The 21,289-nt window shown below is 42.4% G+C and overlaps 1 protein-coding gene across 1 annotated transcript in view; it reads right to left on the bottom strand.

Moving 5' to 3' along the window:
* Positions 1–21,289, bottom strand: part of cps1 (carbamoyl-phosphate synthase 1, mitochondrial) — a 250,918-nt gene that overhangs the window by 185,598 nt on the left and 44,031 nt on the right. The window contains exons 14-17 of the mRNA XM_060928996.1: positions 15,630–15,819; positions 13,275–13,432; positions 4,676–4,804; positions 4,031–4,175 (exon numbers count right to left, since the gene is read on the bottom strand). Coding sequence (XP_060784979.1) covers positions 4,031–4,175; positions 4,676–4,804; positions 13,275–13,432; positions 15,630–15,819 — 622 coding nt within the window. The remainder of the gene's footprint in view (positions 1–4,030; positions 4,176–4,675; positions 4,805–13,274; positions 13,433–15,629; positions 15,820–21,289) is intronic.

Raw genomic sequence — 21,289 nt, 5'->3', positions numbered from 1 at the left:
TGTTTTGTTGCATCTGGGCCAGGACGGCTTGCCATCATTGATGGAACAATGAATTCTGAATTATACCAGCGAATTCTAAAGGAAAATGTCAGGACATCTGTCCATGAACTGAATCTCAAGAGAAGGTGGGTCATGCAGCAAGACAACGACCCTAAGCACATAAGTCATTCTACCAAAGAATGATTAAACAAGAATACAGTTAATGTTTTGGAATGGCCAAGTCAAAGTCCTGACCTTAATCCAATGGAAATGTTGTGGAAGGACCTGAAGCGAGCAGTTCATGTGAGGAAACCCACCAACATCCCAGAGTTGAAGCTGTTCTGTATGGAGGAACGGGCTAAAATTCCTCCAAGCCGGTGTGCAGGACTGATCAACAGTTACCGCAAACGTTTAGTTGCAGTTATTGCTGCACAAGGGGGTCACACCAGATACTGAAAGGAAAGGTTCACATACTTTTGCCACTCACAGATATGTAATATTGGATCATTTTCCTCAATAAATAAATGACCAAGTATAATATTTTTGTCTCATTTGTTTAACTGGGTTCTCTTTATCTACTTTTAGGACTTGTGTGAAAATCTGATGATGTTTTAGGTCATTTTTATGCCGAAATATAGAAAATTCTAAAGGGTTCACAAACTTTCAAGCACCACTGTAGATTTGTAGATTTGGGATAGAACCTTTTTATTGTGTATCTTACACCATGACAATTACGGAAGCCGAGAGAGGCCCTTCATATAATCCTTTTTTTTTATTCACCTTGTTATCCCGAGATAACGACATAATTAATTCAGGCTCTCGAGAAAACAACACAACTAATTCGAGATCTCGAGAAAACAAAACAATTATTTCATGATCTCGAGTAAACAGCTGAGAAATGGTTCATTCAGGTGCGCCAAGAGACTTGTGATATGCTGACTTTGGGGCTATTTCTCATTCTGTATAGACGCAACTTTGGTCATTAGAATGTCTGGAATAATCGATCACCTAATAAGGCGATATTTTGATCAGGGGTTGACACAGGGAGAGATTACATTAAGTCTTTTAATAAGGGATAATTTCAAAATTAGTCCGCGGCACCTCCGCAGAAGACTGACCCTCTCTCTCAAGGCATCGTAAAAAGCCATTTCTGCTCTGTTTCTGCTCTGTTACATGTCCGCCAATTTCTAAGGGTGTATTCAGACCAGGATAGTTCGATAGTTCACTTGCTTTGGTCCGAACCAAATGTTTTTTTTATTTTTTCATTTTGGTGCGGTTCGCTTTCACACTGTACATTTTAGTAAGCGGACCAAAATCTGTCAACAAAGCCACGCGCCCTGAGGTCGTTCAGCTATTGGTCAGAGACGACACGCGCACAAAGCGTTAAGTTCAAAAGTAGTCATGGCGGCTTTCCGTGCTGTTATTCTTTTTAATGTCATCAAAGCTATATGTTTTTTTCCAGTTTTTACTGTTTTCACAATTGTGCAATTACTATGCTGTTGTACAAGTAATTTATCAACGACGACGACAAAGGGCAAGGCGGCTACGGAGGATAGCGCTGATGAGCGCACATCATGTTGTGACAGTTCTGGCTCTTCACGCAATAGATGAATTTCTTTTTTGCGTCGCTAGTACCGCCACTTTTTGAAAGAATGTCCCTGATTTTAATGTAGGTCTAACGGAGTTTCTTCACTTTTAGCCGACATTGTTCTGGGGAGCGCGTGAACCCCTTCTCCTTCATTTTCTCACTGAATACAGCAAACACGTCGGCATTTTTGTGTGTTCTCTCCAAAAGCTCAGATATGTGGACATCTGCCCATATATCCACAAGGGTACGCGTTTCTTCCTCGGCCCACGTTTGCCCCCTACTCATTTTTTGTACTCTGTAGTCTAGCCTACCACTGGTCTGAATGACTGAACGACTGTTGTACGGTTCCCTTGACAACCGAAACAGTGTTTGCACTTTGCGGTGGAGTGTCAAGACTCTGTTTCCCATAATGCTCGACAAACGACGGAAGCTCCCGAGGTACAAAAAAGCAAAACTGTCGGATTAGGTCCGGTCTGCTTTCACACCTCCAAAAGATCCGCACCAGGGTTCCTTTGGTCCGGACCGAGTCCGACCTTGCAGCTCGGTCTCGGTCCGCTTGTTTGGTCCGGACCAGAGTTCGGTGGTTTGTATTCAGACCAGGGCTTTGAACCGGTTCAAGGAACGAAAACGAAAACCAGGAACTTTTTCTATTTCACATGGAACAGAAACGAAACCAGAAACTTTATTATTTTTTATGTTCTGGAACAGAAACGCTTATTAAAAATAATGGTAACCGGTTAATACCGGTTTTTATTTCGTTCCTCAAAGTTTCCGTAGCCTACAAATAAAAAAGCCATTCTTCTCCTGCGCAAGTTTCTATGACCCGCTGGGGTTCACTTCCTGTGTGACGGTCGCTGACTGAATGGAGAGAGCGGGAGGGTGGACTACTATCACGTCTCCATGTGAAAATAAGTGAGTAAGTGCATTACTGAGTGTCTGAGCAAAGAAGAGCCTGAACGTTGCAACCTCCCTATTGGCTGTTTGTAAAAATGTATCAGTTGTTGCCCTTCCCACGGGAATCATCGCGGGCTCGAGAGACGAGACCTGACGAGTTAGTTCGTTGGTAGCAGAACAAAATGTCTGGACACAAATCGGGTTTTCAGAAACGGAAAGAAAATAAACGGAGGGTCGAAAATACAAAAAAGGAGGCAGAAAATGCAAAACGAGTTAAGGTAGGACAAATGGTTACTTTTCTGAGGCAGCCCACCGTGGCTGCAGGCTTTCAGTTGTGTCATTGAATGGTTACTTTTCTGAGGCAGCCCGCCGTGGCTGCCTGCAGGCTTATTTATTATAGTGTAGTTTTAGTTAAAATAGTTAAATTAGTTAATTTAACTATTTAGTTAAATTTAGTTAAAATAGTTGATATAAAATGTTTATAGTTATAGTTATGTGATGATTGTCCTGATTTAGACTGTTTTTTTTTTTTTTTGGGGGGGGGGGTTGCGCGATGTTGCATCCGGGTCCAGATTAGGGCAGAACCGGCCCTGGCTACATTTCAGGTGTAGTTTGTTTTATGAATGTATGTACTTGCATAGATGTGTACTTGGTCTTCCAATATGGCGCCTAACAAAATCTTGCGGCGCGGTGACGTCATGCGGTAGCCCTCTATAGGGCCTGACTAGCCTTTGGTAACACACTAAACGAATTATCTTTCATTTTTGGCACTTTTTCTGTTTGTGTAGATGGGAAGACATACTGAGAATCCAAATCGCCAACATTTGAAATAATAATTGTTTTGAATTATTTCTTGTCTTATTTAATGAAGGTTGTAATAGAATAAGCCTACATTTGGCTTAAGCTGGATGAGACAGAGACATAATTTTATAGCCATTTGTTAAACAGCTGACAGGGAATGTAATTAACCGTTCCGGAAACGAAATTTTTTTTGTTCTAACCGGTTCGGGAACGTCTATTTAATGGTGGAACCCAAAACCGGAAACGTTAAAATTCCGTTTCTGTTCGGAACGAACCAATAGGAAAAAAATTCTGGTTCAAACCCCTGATTCAGACCAACCCAAAAGGTCCGGACCAAGGGAAATTTGGTTAGTTTGGTCCGGACCAAACAATGTAGGTGTGAATACGCCATAAATCTTCGTTGTCTGACCCACAGGGGGGGCGCAGCTCTGCTAGAAATCTCAGCTGTTTTCTCGAGATCATGAAATAATTTTTTTGTTTTCTCGAGATCTCGAATTAGTTGTGTTGTTTTCTCAACATCCTGAATTAATTATGTTGTTATCTCGGGATAACAAGGTGAATAAAAAAAAGATTATATGAAGGGCCTCTCTCGGCTTCCGTAGACAATCATAAATCTTGAATATTTCAAATTTCCAAATTGCTTAAATCTAGATTTGTTGACATTTTAGGCCTGATTTTCAGCCACCTAATGATTGTGAACTTGCCAAAATGCAGTGATTTGTCAGCCAACATAAAATTCTCTCCAGGCTTATAAACAGCGTTCTGCACCTGTGTGGATGCCTAAGGGGTCGAAGTTCTCCATGTTGCAGACAGTGACACAGTTATCAGCAACGTCTCTGACCACCTCGTACTCCACCTCCTTCCAGCCGAGCAGAGACTTCTCCACCAGGATCTGACTGCTCATCGCTAAAGCCTGACACAGACAAAGAAAACTGCATGTTTTCTATTTTTGGTCATTGTATTCCTGTTCTTACACATCTGGCACAGCTCAGGAGGGGCTCGATAATTAGGTCATACAGAAGCAGGTGAGCGAAATTAGAAAAAAGTAAGAAAAAACTGTTTGGTCCTCAGGCTTGGGACTCACAAAATGAGCATTCCTTGGGGCCACGGGAAAAACAGGTCTTATTAAACGTATATTTCAAGCAGAAAGTTAGCAGGGTGGTGTCAGCATTAGCACGAGTAATTGAGGTGTTCAGCACTTTTATAAGGTGAGGATGGAAAAGGGAAACTAACCCTCGATCAGGGTTCTATGTCTAAAAAAAAAAAAAAAAAACTGGATTTGTGCATGAATTTCCTGTAACAGTGTGTGATCAAACGATCACAAACCACCTCAGGATAAAGGTTAAAACTTTGAGATCTGGCATGACGTACTGGAAATGGAGTTCAAAGCTCTACGACTGATGGAAGTGATACCTTGTGTGCAGTCTCTTCCAGTTTGCTCTTGTCGCTGCAGAGGCCGGAGCCGAGGCCACCGAGGGCATACGCCGAGCGCACCATCACTGGATATCCGATTTCATCTGCAGCCTTCAGAGCATCTGCCACCTACAGGACAACGTTACTCGTTATGATGTATCGCTCTCTGGCTACGTTCACACTGCAGGCTGAAGTGACTCAAATCCGATCTTTTCGCCCATATGTGACCTGTATCCGATCTTTTATTGACAATATGAACGACACAGATCCGATTTTTTCAAATCCAACCCAGGCCGTTTGGATATGTGGTCCTAATTCCGATTCCTATCCGCTCTTTTCATATGCGACTTCAGTCTGAACCGCCAGGTCGCATTCATCCGACTTACACGTCATCAACAAGCCACAAACATCACTATTCTGCGCTGAAGTAGGCAGCGGGTCTCTCAAAAAAAGTTACAACAACATGGCACATAAATTATGCATGGCGCTTAAATTATTCAGAACCTTCACAGCCCGAAGCGTCCCTCGCATTGATGTCATGCGGCATGACATCAATGCGAGGGACGCTTCGGGCTGTGAAGGTTCTGAATCTTCTCAATGGAAGGACGCAGAGGTTAGGGAGCTGATTTCCATTTGGGGGGGATGCAGCTATTCAAGCTAGATTGGATGGGTCATACCGCAACCGGGCGGTTTTACTTCCGTAAACACTGGCCATGCTCACTGCGTGTGACGTCGTCGTATCCTGCAATGCGCATGCGGAACACTTTTAGGTCGCTTTTCGTTCATACTGAGGATCACATACAAGTCGCATATATTTGTTAATGTGAACAACCTCACAAAAAAATCGGATTTCACAAAAAAATCGGAATTGAGCATTAAGCCTTGCAGTGTGAACGTAGCGAAAGATTCATTTTACAGTTCACTTTGGTTCACTCAGAGCTAAGCTTTGGAGACTTTCTAAATTTCATTTTTTCTTAAGATAAAGATCATAATGATGGGCATATTAGGCGAAAATTTCAATTCAATCCAAATTGCTCTTATTGAATCCAGAATTGAATGCTGAACAACATACTTTTACAGAATTAATGTTTATCTATTCCTGAGATATTACAAAAAACAGCTTATTTTTTAGGAAACTGACGTAATATTGTGACTGAGGATCACATGGTCCAAAATGGGCCCCATTAACAAATGAGATCGAATTTTTTTTTTGTTCATAACTTTTCTATTTTAAATTAGTACAAAAAATATATGCAAATTAGTGCTTAATTGTGTTAATTATGTAAAATGTTAAATTGGTACACTGCTGTTCAAAAGTTTGGGGTCACCCAGACAATTTTGTGTTTTCCATGAAAAGTCACACTTTTATTTACCACCATAAGTTGTAAAATGAATAGAAAATATAGTCGAGACATTTTTCTGGCCATTTTGAGCATTTAATCGACCCCACAAATGTGATGCTCCAGAAACTCAATCTGCTCAAAGGAAGGTCAGTTTTATAGCTTCTCTAAAGAGCTCAACTGTTTTCAGCCGTGCTAACATGATTGTACAAGGGTTTTCTAATCATCCATTAGCCTTCTGAGGCAATGAGTGCGTTTACATGCACATATGCCGCTTTTCCACTACAAACGCGGCTGAGCCGTGCCGTGCTGAGTCGAGCTGAGTCGAGCTGAGTGGGGCTGTTGGAGTTGCATTTCGACTACAACCGCGCTGAACCGTGCTGGCTGGAAGTGGGTGGACACATTGGGTGGAGTTAGCGAAAGTGGGTGGACGTCACGTGATGTCGTTAAGCAGCGCAAACAGTGACATCAGTGAGCTTTTAAGCGGTAGTCTCACGACCCGAATAGTAAACAATAAACATGGAGGACATGGAGTCGTTAGTGTTGCTGGTCTTGGTGCTGTGGCTTGTTGTCACCGACAACGCCAACAGATACTGGCAAGAGCGTATAGATGAGGCGAGGCGCATAAGGCTTCAGAAATTCTCGTAATTCGTAATTCTCCTTCTTCCGGGTTTGCGGTGTTTACAGATCCCAGCGTGCTCGCGGGGCGTGTGTGGGCATGTGAGGACACTCCTCCTCACCAATCAGTGCACAGGGGAGTGTCTGCTCACGCCCCCAGCCTCACTCGGCACGGTTTGGCTCGCTTCAGCCCCACTCCAAAACGGTGCGAGTTTTAGGGGCTAAGCAGGGCTGAAGCGAGCCGAGTCGTGCTGTTTTTTGGTAGTCGAAACGCGAGCCGTGTCAGGCTGAAACGAGCTGAAGTGAGCTGAAAAAGGGTAGTGGAAAAGGGCCAATAGAGAAAATCGAATTTCTGCTGTTGCTCGACTGAAATCGAAGTTCTAAATGCCATGAAAACACCTTAGCTAGGCTGAAATTGAACCGAACTTGATTTCTCGTAATCGAGCTACGCGACCTAGATTATGCGATTGTAGCCGAGCTACTTAGTGCATGTAAACCCTATCGAGCTACGTAGTCGAGCTACTTACTTCAGCACTGCCCCTTCCGGAAGTGATGAGTGACGAGACCACAAGCGGGAAACATGACAGCCTTGGTCGGCATGACAACAGTAGTAGCGAGCAGCAGAAGAGGTCAGGAGGAAGAAATGAAGAAGAGAAAATGGCGAGCAGAAACGTGCACTTCTGGAGCAATGAGGAGACAGAGTTCATGCTCATTCAGCTTAAGGAGTTGAATATATTAAAATTCATGGACGAGAGAAAAACGCGCAATGGAGAACACGGAACTGATAACTTTGTTTACACTCTTGAATAGCTCTTCTTCATGACGACAACCGGAAGTGTACCAACACGATGGGGCGTGTAGCGCCACCTGTGGCTCGGGTGCACAATGCACCTCACACAATAGCTCGATTTCCTTGTGTGCATGTAGGATTGGGTTTTTCTGGCACCCCTGCTGGGACCCTTAGCTCGATTACCGACAGCAGCTCGATTTGGATGTGCATGTAAACGCACTGAATGAGCAAACACATTGTACCATTAGAACACTGGAGTGATAGTTGCTGGAAATGGGCCTCTATACACCTATGGAGATATTGCACCAAAAACCAGACATTTGCAGCTAGAATAGTCATTTACCACATTAGCAATGTATAGAGTGTATTTCTGATTAGTTTAAAGTGATCTTCATTGAAAAGAACAGTGCTTTTCTTTCAAAAATAAGGACATTTCAAAGTGACCCCAAACTTTTGAACGGTAGTGTACATTCAATAAAAAAGTAATAAAAGATTATTTCTAATCCCGTCTTTGTGCTCTGGAGGGCTTTATATTTCTCAAATACAGGGCCTACTAGTGTTTATATTAAAGAACATAAAGGATAATATTCACAGATTCCAAGGCGAACCTCAAAAAAAAAAAAAAACGTGAGCCGCATCCAATAAACAATTCCAATGAATTGAACTGAAATCGACGCTCGCGTTTCTGACTTCCATTTTTTTAAATCTCATTCGGACCACTAAGATCTCAATATTTTTCATCAAAACAACTAGTTATATTCTAAAATAGTTATTTATTCACATGAATCAATTTGATTTAAAAAATAAGTAGGTAAAGCTATGAAAACTCACTTCAAAGTCTCCCATGAAGCATAACATCAAAACAAGCAGCCTGAAAATGTTGCTGACTACGTCATCAGAAACAGTGAGAGCAAGAGAACATCCCTATAAAAGTTATCTCATCTCATTGTCTCTAGCCGCTTTATCCTGTTCTACAGGGTCGCAGGCAAGCTGGAGCCTATCCCAGCTGACTACGGGCGAAAGGCGGGGTACACCCTGGACAAGTCGCCAGGTCATCACAGGGCTGATACATAGACACAGACAACCATTCACACTCACATTCACACCTACGGTCAATTTAGAGTCACCAGTTAACCTAACCTGCATGTCTTTGGACTGTAGGGGAAACCGGAGCACCCGGAGGAAACCCACGCGGACACGGGGAGAACATTCAAACTCCGCACAGAAAGGCCCTCGCCGGCCACGGGGCTCGAACCCAGGACCTTCTTGCTGTGAGGCGACAGCGCTAACCACTACACCACCGTGCCGCCCCCCTATAAAAGTTATCTGATAGATATTCACGAGTAATCCAGTCAGAAACTGATCAGAAGAGAGAGCCTGACCGCTTTCCCGTGACTCAAAAAGAAAAGCACCGGCAGTTTCCTGACGTCACGTGAGCAGAGTTTTTACTCCGTTGTACCAACTTCAACCTGCCGTTACTCCCAAAGTACTGAGCAGATTTTAATCAGATGCATTTCTTTGGAAAGCAGCGATTATAAGCTTCTTAAAGATAGTACTCACGATAGAAAATATTCAAGAGTTAAGCAATGACTGATTTGGAAACTGAGATGAGCGTCTGCATGCACAATTTTCACCACACGGCCAGCGAGCATTTGGTGTGCCTAATAATGAGGGGCAACATGAACAATGGTTCGCATCAGGGACACTGTATTGGTGCACCTAATAAAACAAATTGAGAGTTTGAGTTTATATTACTGAAAATGATGATTCATACTTTTAATTCTGAATTTTTAAGGAATAAATACCTGAGGGTGAACAAATATAGGGCATTAATCAGCAATAGGGTGAAGCACGGTTACCGCTACAGTTTCTGATACTAATTTTTTCTTCCAATAATTGCACATCCTGGAGTGTTTGGTTCCAACTACACCACAAATTTGATGAGTATGTTTGTGTTTTTTTATTAAAGAATGACGTGTTTTGAGCCATTTATAGTTCTGATTAATGACGTGGAATGTCCGTGAGACAAGTTAGTCATCAGAAGCGTTTATAAAGTATCCTAAATTTACATACATGTAATTTAATTAGCCTCAATTGCATAAATAATAAAGTGCAATACAAAAAATCAACAATTTCCACAATCCACTAACAAACGTCGAGTGCAGAAATGTAACTTGTCTTGTTCCAGAGAACCCGAACAGTGTGGGCTCGTTTGTCCACCAGACTTTTCCATGGTTGTAAATGTAACGTTACAGTTTCACCTCTGACTGTTACCAAGCACAAACACTGGAGGTTCCTTCTCTAACTGCTAAACAAACATCTCCTTACAGAACCCTTCACCACATGGGTTAAATATATTATTAGGCTTTGATGATGTGAAGCATCTGCTGTAACCTGTGAGCCCTATGAGTGAGCTGTTGCTATCGAAACCATAATGTATTCCAGCGCGCTGATTCAGATAAACCTGTGATTTTCAGCGCCATTCAGGTTCAGGTTCCTGTGACCCTGTAGAACAGGATAAAGCGGCTAGAGATCTCGTCTCATTATCTCTAGCCGGTTTATCCTGTTCTACAGGGTCGCAGGCAAGCTGGAGCCTATCCCAGCTGACTACGGGCGAAAGGCGGGGTACACCCTGGACAAGTCGCCAGGTCATCACAGGGCTGACACAGACACAGACAACCATTCACACTCACATTCACACCTACGGTCAATTTAGAGTCACCAGTTAACCTAACCTGCATGTCTTTGGACTGTGGGGGAAACCGGAGCACCCGGAGGAAACCCACGCGGACACGGGGAGAACATGCAAACTCCGCACAGAAAGGCCCTCGCCGGCCACTGGGCTCGAACCCAGACCTTTTTGCTGTGAGGCGACAGCGCTAACCACTACACCACCATGCCGCCGCGGCTAGAGATAATGAGATGAGAATGAGACTTCCACCTACACTGAAGTTGTATGCATTCCCGCGATCTTACTGTCTAAACAATGCAATTACACCGAGGAAGAACTAAGTGCTCCTGTAACTTCTGCGCCGCCAGAGCTTATGTTTACTGTCATTAGTCATTTGCACTGTTAAGTTGATTTGTTTTTATTTATTTATTTGTCTTCCGTTCAATACTGCCACTTTTGCACAGTTTTTATCTTCATTTATCACAATTCTTGATTTTAGCACTATTAATGCACAGTCACATGTACAAAGCGCATATATAGGTATTTTTTTATTGTTACATTTTTATCTGAATATTGTATAGTCGGCTTGTTCTTTTTTTTTTAAATTCTATTTTATGTTGCACAGTGTGTCTTTTTCTTTTCACGTTTGATAACTTGCTGCTGTAACAAAACAAATTCCCAGCTTGGGATCTATCGATCTATCTATCTGTGATTACACAGCCTGATAATTATGATTCATTTTTTTTATACCCCCACTCCAAAGGAGGGGGGTATACTGGTTTACCTCTGTCCGTATCTCTGTCCACCCTTTTTCTCAGCAACCACAAATCATAGCCACTTGGTACCAAACTTTAGCTTGGGGTTCTATACCGTGTGTACCGTTTTCAGGTCCATCCCACATTGACTTCCTGTTTACCAACTGAATGTATTTACGAAACATATAGGATGGATTTACAAAATTTTCATAACACTCTTCTCAGCAACTACAACCCCGATTCCAAAAAAGTTGGGACAAAGTACAAATTGTAAATAAAAACAGAATGCAATGATGTGGAAGTTTCAGAATTCCATATTTTATTCAGAATAGAACATAGATGACATATCAAATGTTTAAACTGAGAAAATGTATCATTTAAAGAGAAAAATTAGGTGATTTTAAATTTCATGACAACAACACATCTCAAAAAAGTTGGGACAAGGCCATGTTTCCCACTGTGAGACATCCCCTTTTCTCTTTACAACAGTCTGTAAACGTCTGGGGACTGAGGAGACAAGTTGCTCAAGTTTAGGGATAGGAATGTTAACCCATTCTTGTCTAATGTAGGATTCTAGTTGCTCAACTGTCTTAGGTCTTTTTTTTCGCATCTTCTGTTTTATGATGCGCCAAATGTTTTCTATGGGTGAAAGATCTGGACTGCAGGCTGGCCAGTTCAGTACCCGGACCCTTCTTCTACACAGCCATGACGCTGTAATTGATGCAGTATGTGGTTTGGCATTGTCATGTTGGAAAATGCAAGGTCTTCCCTGAAAGAGACGTCATCTGGATGGGAGCATATGTTGCTCTAGAACCTGGATATACCTTTCAGCATTGATGGTGTCTTTCCAGATGTATAAGCTGCCCATGCCACATGCACTAATGCAACCCCATACCATCAGAGATGCAGGCTTCTGAACTGAGCGCTGATAACAACTTGGGTCGTCCTTCTCCTCTTTAGTCCGAATGACACGGTGTCCCTGATTTCCATAAAGAACTTCAAATTTTGATTCGTCTGACCACAGAACAGTTTTCCACTTTGCCACAGTCCATTTTAAATGAGCCTTGGCCCAGAGAAGACGTCTGCGCTTCTGGATCATGTTTAGATACGGCTTCTTCTTTGAACTATAGAGTTTTAGCTGGCAACGGCGGATGGCACGGTGAATTGTGTTCACAGATAATGTTCTCTGGAAATATTCCTGAGCCCATTTTGTGATTTCCAATACAGAAGCATGCCTGTATGTGATGCAGTGCCGTCTAAGGGCCCGAAGATCACGGGCACCCAGTATGGTTTTCCGGCCTTGACCCTTACGCACAGAGATTCTTCCAGATTCTCTGAATCTTTTGATGATATTATGCACTGTAGATGATGATATGTTCAAACTCTTTGCAATTTTACACTGTCGAACTCCTTTCTGATATTGCTCCACTATTTGTCGGCGCAGAATTAGGGGGATTGGTGATCCTCTTCCCATCTTTACTTCTGAGAGCCGCTGCCACTCCAAGATGCTCTTTTTATACCCAGTCATGTTAATGACCTATTGCCAATTGACCTAATGAGTTGCAATTTGGTCCTCCAGCTGTTCCTTTTTTGTACCTTTAACTTTTCCAGCCTCTTATTGCCCCTGTCCCAACTTTTTTGAGATGTGTTGCTGTCATGAAATTTCAAATGAGCCAATATTTGGCATGAAATTTCAAAATGTCTCACTTTCGACATTTGATATGTTGTCTATGTTCTATTGTGAATACAATATCAGTTTTTGAGATTTGTAAATGATTGCATTCCGTTTTTATTTACAATTTGTACTTTGTCCCAACTTTTTTGGAATTGGGGTTGTACAAATCACAACTGCTTGATATTTGGTATTAAGCTACAGCTTGGGGTTCTATACTGTGTATACCGTTTTCAGGTCTGTCGCACCTGGACTATCTGTTTACCAACTGAATGTATTTATGAAATACATAGGGTGGACTTTGACGCTATTTCAAGAAGCAAAATGCTATTTCAAAATGACAGTTTAGCAGGATGCTGTTTGAAATCCCTGGAGAGAACACTGCTCTTTATTTACTTGTTTCAGGGTTAATTATTTGTTGAAGTCGGCATCCATAATAAGCGTCCTATTCCTTCAATTGCTTGTATTCTGATATAAGCGAGAGCGAGGGTATACGTAAGTGAGCAGTAGCTCACAGTTGATATTGTTTTGTAATTCATTTATTCAAATCATCATAAATATGTATCACGATTTATCATCGCAATATATCGTGACATGCTGAGTAAATATTATCATAAATAATGTTACACATGCAAACATTCGTATAAAAGCACAGGATCTATATAGGCCTTTAAAAGCAGGTGACTGGGAATATCGTGTGCTGGATATTGGATATACATGTGTGGAGTGTAACGAGATAAGAGCAGGGCTCACCGACTCCACAGCCACACTGGGGGCGATCCTCTCATCGATCTCCTTCAGCTTGTCAGCAAACAGCTGTCTGTCCTCTGTGGCGATGATGGACTCTACAGGTGTGCCCAAAACCTTCACGCCGTACTGCTGCAGCACGCCAATCTGAAACAGCGCCACTCCTACCACAGGGTATCGTAGGTCGTAAGTTTAAGTACCCAGAACTAGAGCAGCAGCTACAATTATCGACACCTGATGATCTTTTGGCCGTTGCAAAAGTAGAAGAGACTTTCAATACGTAAATTGTGCATGAATAGTCACTCAAACTTCCACTGGGAAAAAAAAAAAGTTGATTCCCGATTACTTAGCGTATCAGATGATGTGACACCGTTCCACAGTCATCGACACCTTTGTCCACAGTTATCGACACCGTTCCACAATAATTGACATCGAGATGATAATTTATTTATTTTTTAATGGTGTGTGGTATTAAGTTAACAAAACATAGTTTTTATTTAATTTTTTTATATAGACTTTTATTTAGTCCAAAATATATTTTATATAAATATATCGAAGTCAGGGCGGCACGGTGGTGTAGTGGTTAGCGCTGTCGCCTCACAGCAAGAAGGTCCGGGTTCGAGCCCCAGGGCTGGCAAGGGGCCTTTCTGTGTGGAGTTTGCATGTTCTCCCCATGTCCGTGTGGGTTTCCTCCGGGTGCTCCGGTTTCCTCCACAGTCCAAAGACATGCAGGTTAGGTTAACTGGTGACTCTAAATTGACCGTAGGTGTGAATGTGAGTGTGAATGGTTGTCTGTGTCTATGTGTCAGCCCTGTGATGACCTGGCGACTTGTCCAGGGTGTACCCCGCCTTTCGCCCGTAGTCAGCTGGGATAGGCTCCAGCTTGCCTGCGACCCTGTAGAAGGATAAAGTAGTTAGAGATAATGAGATGAGATATCGAAGTCAGTGCTTACGTAAATGAGGAAGTAATCCTAATGTTTGTAAACAAACGAACTGATAATGTTTAACCTGTGACAGAAAATCTCTTTGTTCCACTTTCTACCCACTTTCTAAGTATTTTTGTACGTCATATTTTGTTTATATTAATTTCTAGTTTCGTAGTTTACCAATAAATGTCAACAGGCAATTGACATTATAACCACATGAAAATCCAGGCAAAAGGTCGCATGTCAGTCCTCGAACCAAAACTTTATCTAAAAATATAAAATATCTGATATTGTAATATATGGTGGATATTTACAACAAACTGCAAAAAAAAAAAATTCTGAATGGAATAGAAAAATCTGAATATTTCATACGTTCTTTTTTTATGCTAGGAATTTAATTCTGGTCGAATTCTATTTATTGCAATAGGATTCCAAATACTCTATAAATATTCCATTCTGGCGGCACGGTGGTGTAGTGGTTAGCGCTGTTGCCTCACAGCAAGAAGGTCCTGGGTTCGAGCCCCGGGGCCGGCGAGGGCCTTTCTGTGCGGAGTTTGCATGTTCTCCCCGTGTCCGCGTGGGTTTCCTCCTGGTGCTCCGGTTTCCCCCACAGTCCAAAGACATGCAGGTTAGGTTAACTGGTGACTCTAAATTGACCGTAGGTGTGAGTGTGAATGGTTGTCTGTGTCTATGTGTCAGCCCTGTGATGACCTGGCGACTTGTCCAGGGTGTACCCCACCTTTCGCCCGTAGTCAGCTGGGATAGGCTCCAGCTTGCCTGCGACCCTGTAGAAGGATAAAGCGGCTAGAGATGATGTGATGTGATATTCCATTCTGTCATGAATCAGAAAAAAAAATTATGATAAAATCACAGCACTTTTATTTTTTTAAAGTACTTCCTCTACTTCAACAATGCTACACAAAGATCGATCCATAACAGTTGTAAATGTCACTTAATTCCACAGGGTGTCGATAATGGTGGACGCCGGTGAACGTGATCACTATTATCAACAGCTCACATGACTTCTCAAACACATGTTTAGATACAAAATGCCGACTGTCAAATGAAAAAGAAAGAAACAAAGTAGGTTTCGACAAGGAGATCACAAAGTATTGGTGAATTTGACATGTCCATGATCTTTCCACCATGCTTACCTGCGATGATAACATCCGGGTTTTCCTCAACTTGCAGATCATGCTAAAAAAAATTCCATCGCAGGTAACGAGCTGTGTCATCAGACGACAAGATGAAAGGGCGAGGGGGGTCTTCCGGTTGACTAATTAACCAATAATAACTGTTCTAACCAAAACTCACCTTTGTAAAATTGTTTTCTATTGGTAAATCTAAAAAGGTGTCGAAAATTATGTACTGTCGATAATTGTAGCCGGCGCTCTATAGCTAGACATGTAGAGATATAATTCAGAACAGGTCTCACCACAGTTGAGTGCCGTTTGTCCACCCATGGAGAGCAGGATGCCATCCGGCCTCTCGGCTTTGATGACCTCCGTCACAAACTGGGGTGTTATGGGCAGGAAGTAGACTGTGTCTGCCTGCTTGGTTCCCACATCGTTAGTTTGCACCGAGGCAATGTTCGGGTTCATCAGCACCGTCTTCAGGTTCTCCTCCTGCACACAGTGCAACATGGTGGATATTTACTCTGCTCCAGTGCAATAGGTCTAATTAGCAAAAGCTGCATTTCCGAGACAAACTCCATCGTGGAAATAAAAGATCATACGGGCATCCAATCTAAAATTCTAATTCTCGCTAGTGTGCAAAGTCAGCGTAGACAGTATTTACAAACTGAAACTACATTACTTACCTGCTTGTATTCTTAAACCTGATGGTCAAAAGCGAGCATCTGTCCTGAAAAGGCACTTTTCACCATCGTCTAACCAATTGCTCTCACCAAACAATGAAGCAACAAATGCTTCCTGAGGCATGCCCCAAAAGTGTGAGATGCATGCCAGAGACTCCATGTGAGGAGATTGGGTTGTTTTAGTGCCAAAAGCCTTGAAGATCACCAACTGATATTCATGCACATGGGAGTCACAAGTTCAAGTTCAAAGTGTTTATTGTCATATGCACAGTAAGGACATGTCCACTTGCACAATGAAATTCTTAGTTTGCTGTCCACCATGAATGGCAATTACAAATAAGTAAATAGGCGGAAGAAGTAATACAATAGTTAAAATACAGGGCAGCATGGTGGTGTAGTGGTTAGCACTGTCGCCTCACAGCAAGAAGGTCCAGGTTTTAGCCCAGCGGCCGGCGAGGGCCTTTTTGTGCGGAGTTTGCATGCTCTCCCCGTGTCCGCGTGGGTTTCTTCCGGGTGCTCCGGTTTCCCCCACAGTCCAAAGACATGCAGGTTAGGTTAACTGGTGACTCTAAATTGACCATAGGTGTGAATGTGAGCATGAATGGCTGTCTGTGTCTATGTGTCAGCCCTGTGATGACCTGGCAACTTGTCCAGGGTGTATCCCGCCTCTCACCCATAGTCAGCTGGGATAGGCTCCAGCTTGCCTGCAACCCTGTAGGACAGGATAAGCGGCTACAGATAATGGATGGGATGGATGGGGTTCCAGAGAGCAATGAGCAGGCCAGGAAGTGCAGGTCGGGGGGCTTGCAGTAGTTAGCTGGACAACATCATACACAGCAGGGGAATTAGCTCAAGTGGTACAGCACTTGCTTTGTATGTAGGAGCTAGTGGGCTCAATGCCCACATTATCCAAAATTGTAACTGACACCTTGCTTGTTTTTTTAGAGGGAAAAACTTTCTTGGCATCTTGGAAACCATCTCAATCATCTGCACTTTCAGCCAAGTCAAGATCAAATTTCTTTTGCCACATTCAAAACTGTACATCTGTGAAAACAGCCAGTATTTGGATTAAACCCACAATCTTGGCATTGTTTGCAACAATGACCAAATCAACTAACTGCACACTACTTTTCTGCTGATATGCTCCTCTGAAGAGCTGTGAAGGTTAGCTTTCACAGATTCCTTTCAGTTTGCTTGTCTTTGTTTCTTGAATTGCTGATCGACTTCAGTATGTGCAACTCACAATTTTCAACAGGCTTGTCATATTCCCACCATCCATTGCAAAATTCTAACTCTTGCTCATGTACAAAGTCAGCTTAGACAGCTTTTACAAACTGAAAATATGATGCTTACCTGCTTGTATTCTTAAACCTGCTGGTGAAAAGCAAGCATCTGTCCTGAAAAGGCACTTTTCACCACCTTCTACCCAGCTGCTCTCATCGAACAATGAAGCAACAAATGCTTCCTGAGGCATGCCCCAAAAGTGTGAGATGCATGCCAGAGACTGAAAGTTAGAAGAATGGGTTGTTTTAATGGCAGAAGCCTTGAATCTCACCGACTGATATTCATGCACATGGGAGTCAAAATATACTCCCCCAGAATAAAAGTATGCTTCTGGGCAATCGCTCACTTGAAAATAAACAAACAACAAATGGAAACTCAGGCATGGTTCTAGAGAGCAACAAGCAGGTCAGGAAGTGCAGGTCGGGGGCCTTGCAGTAGTTAGCTGGACAAAACATGGTAGTCAAGTCAAGTTTATTTGTATAGCACTTTTAACAATAGACATTGTCCCAAAGCAGCTTTACAGAATTTGAATTACTTAAAACATGAGATAATTTTATCCCTAATCTATCCCCAATGAGCAAGCCTGTGGCGATGGTGGCAAGGAAAAACTCCCTCAGACGACATGAGGAAGAAACCTTGAGAGGAACCAGACTCAAAAAGGAACCCATCCTCATTTGGGCAACAACAGACAGTGTAACTATAACATTAACAGTTTTAACATGAAGTCAGTTTTGTTGATGTTATAACTCTTCAATGATGAAAACTTGAGTGCAAAACTGTTCATGACAACTGCAGTCCTCAGCCATAAAAGCATTACTGTAAGAGTCCAGAGCGTCTTCTAAGTGTGACTTTCAACTGTCCATAAGGGGCTGTCCTCTACAGGAGCGATGTGATGAGACTCCAACCAGACAGAGGGCATCAGAATGGATCAGGCAGGTCTGAGGAGCAGAAGAGGTCAGCATCTCGATCTCAGGATTGACATGTAACGCATACATGTAACTGGGTAATAGTATCACTCAGAGGTAACAAATATAAAGAAAAAAGCAGTGGACCCAAGACTGAACCTTGTGGAATACCAAACTTTACCTCAGTAGGTCAAGAAAAATCACCATTTACAGTGCCTTGAAAAAGTATTCATACCCCTTGAACTTTTTCACATTTTTCCACCTTACAACCACGAACTTGAAAGTTTTTTATTGAGATTTTATGTGATAGACCAACACAGAGTAGCACATAATTGTGAAGTGAAATGAAAATGATAAATGGTCTTCAAAATTTTAAACAAATAAAAATCTGAAAAATGTGATGTGCATTGGTATTCAGCCCCCCTGCGTCAATACTTTGTATAGCCACCTTTTGCTGCAATTACAGCTGCAAGTCTTTTGTGGTTCGTCTCTACCAGCTTTGCACATCTAGACACTGAAATTTTTGCCCATACTTCTTTGCAAAATAGCTCAAGCTCAGCCAGATTGGATGGAGAGCGTCTGTGAATAGCAATTTTCAAGTCTTGCCACAGATGCTCAATGAGATTTAGGTCTGGACTTTGACCGGGCCATTCTAACACATGAATATTCTTTGATCTAAACCATTCCGTTGTAGCTCTGGCTGTATGTTTAGGGTCATTGTCTTGCTGGAAGGTGAATCTCCTTCCCAGTCTCAAGTCTTTTGCAGCCTCCAACAGGTTTTCTTTCAGGATTGCCCTGTATTTAGCTCCATCCATCTTCCCATCAACTCTGACCAGCTTCCCTGTCCCTGCTGAAGAAAAGCATCCCCACAGCATGATGCTGCCACCACCATGTTTCACAGTGGGGATGGTGTGTGCAGGGTGATGAGCAGTGTTAGTTTTCCGCCACACATAACACTTTGCATTTAGGCCAAAAAGTTCAACTTCGGTCTCATCTGACCAAAGCACCTTCTTCCACATGTTTGCTGTGTCCCCTACATGGCTTCTTCTGCCTGTCTTTCAAAAATGGCTTTCTTCTTGCCACTCTTCCAAAAAGGCCAGATTTGTGGAGTGTACGACTTATAGTTGTCCTGTGCACAGATTCTCCCATCTGAGCTGTGGATTTCTGCAGCTCCTCCAGAGTAATCATGGGCCTCTTGGCTGCTTCTCTGACCAGTGCTCTCCTTGCTTGCTCTGTCAGTTTAGGTGGACGGCCATGTCTTGGTAGGTTTGCAGTTGTGCCATACTTTTTCCATTTTTGAATGATGGCTTGAACAGTGCTTCTTGAGATGTTCAGAGCTTGGAATTTTTTTTTTTATAACCTAACCCTGCTTTAAACTTCTCCAGAACTTTATCCCTGACCTGTCTGGTGAGTTCTTTGGTCTTCATGATGCTGTTTTCTTCAACCTGTGTTTTCTCTCCCTTTCTCCCCCCCCAAAAAAAAAATCTGTCCCTCTGAGTTACATGTCAGTCCTGGGATCGAGATGCTGACCTCTTCTGCTTCTCGGACCTGCTTGATCCATCCTGGTGCCCTGTGTCTGGTTGGAGTCTCATCGCATCGCTCCTGTGGAGGACGGCCCCATGAGGACAGTTGAAAGTCACACCTGGAGGACGCTCTGGACTCTTACAGTAATGCTTTTATAGCTGAGGACGACAGTTGACTTGCTAACTTTAGGACTGCGGTTGTCATGAACAGTTTTGCACTCAAGTTTCCATCAATGAAGAGTTTATAACATCAACGAAACTGTCTTCATGTTAAAACTGTTAATGTTATAGTCATCTTGTCTGTTGTTGCCCAAATGAGGATGGGTTCCCTTTTGAGTCTGGTTCCTCTCGAGGTTTCTTCCTCATGTCATCTGAGGGAGTTTTTCCTTGCCACCATCACCACAGGCTTGCTCATTGGGGATAGATTAGGGATAAAATTAGCTCATGTTTTAAGCCGTTCAAATTCTGTAAAGCTGCATTGCGACAATGTTTATTGTTAATAGCGCTATACAAATAAACTTGACTTGACTGTTTGTTCTTCAGTGTTCTCTAACAAACCACTGAGGCCTTCATAGAACAAGTGTATTTATGCTGAGAGTAAATTACACACAATAGGACTCTATTAACTACTTAGATGACTTCTGAAGGATTGCACTGGATTGTATTTAGAGGTATCAGAGTACAGAGGGCTGAATACTAATGCACACCGCATTTTTATTTGTTTAAAATTTTGAAGACCATTTATCATTTTCGTTTCACTTCACAATTATGTGCTACTCTGTGTTGGTCTATCACATAAAATCTCAATAAAAAACTTTTAAGTTCGTGGTTGTAAGGTGGAAAAATGTGAAAAAGTTCAGAGTATGAATACTTTTTCAAAGCACTGTGTATCAACATACTGATAGCGATCAGTAAGTTACTCTGGAGGGGAATTAGCTCAAGTGGTAGACTGCTTGCTTCGCATGTAAGCGGTAGTGGGATTGATGCCCACATTCTCCAAAACAGCAACTGCCACCTTGCATGCTTTTTAGAGGGAAAAACTTTCTTGGCATCTTGCAAACCATCTCAATCATCTGCACTTTCAGCCAAGTCAAGATCAAATTTCTTTCGCCACATTCAAAACAGCCAGTATTTGGATTAAACCCAAAACCTTGGCATTGTTTGCAGCAATGACCAAATCGACTAACCGCACACTACTTTTCTGCTGATATGCTCCTCTGAAGAGCTGCGTAGGTTAGCTATCACAGATTCCTTTCAGTTTGCTTGTCCTTATTTCTTGAATTGCTGACTGACCTCAGTAACTCTGACTCATATTTTTCCACAGGCTTGTCATATTCCCACCATGCATTGTAAGAATCTAACTCTCACTCATGTACAAAATCAGCTTGGACAGCTTTTAGAAACTGAAAATATGATGCTCACCTGCTTGTATTCTTAAACCTGATGGTGAAAAGCGAGCGTCTGTCTTGAAAAGGCACTTTTCACCACCTTCTACCCAACTGCTCTCACCAAACAATGAAGCAACAAATGCTTACTGAGGCATGACCCAAAAGTGTGAGATGCATGC

The sequence above is a fragment of the Neoarius graeffei genome, chromosome 9 (assembly GCF_027579695.1).
Source record: "Neoarius graeffei isolate fNeoGra1 chromosome 9, fNeoGra1.pri, whole genome shotgun sequence".
Lineage (NCBI taxonomy): Eukaryota > Metazoa > Chordata > Actinopteri > Siluriformes > Ariidae > Neoarius > Neoarius graeffei.
This window is presented reverse-complemented; position numbering and strand designations above follow the sequence as displayed.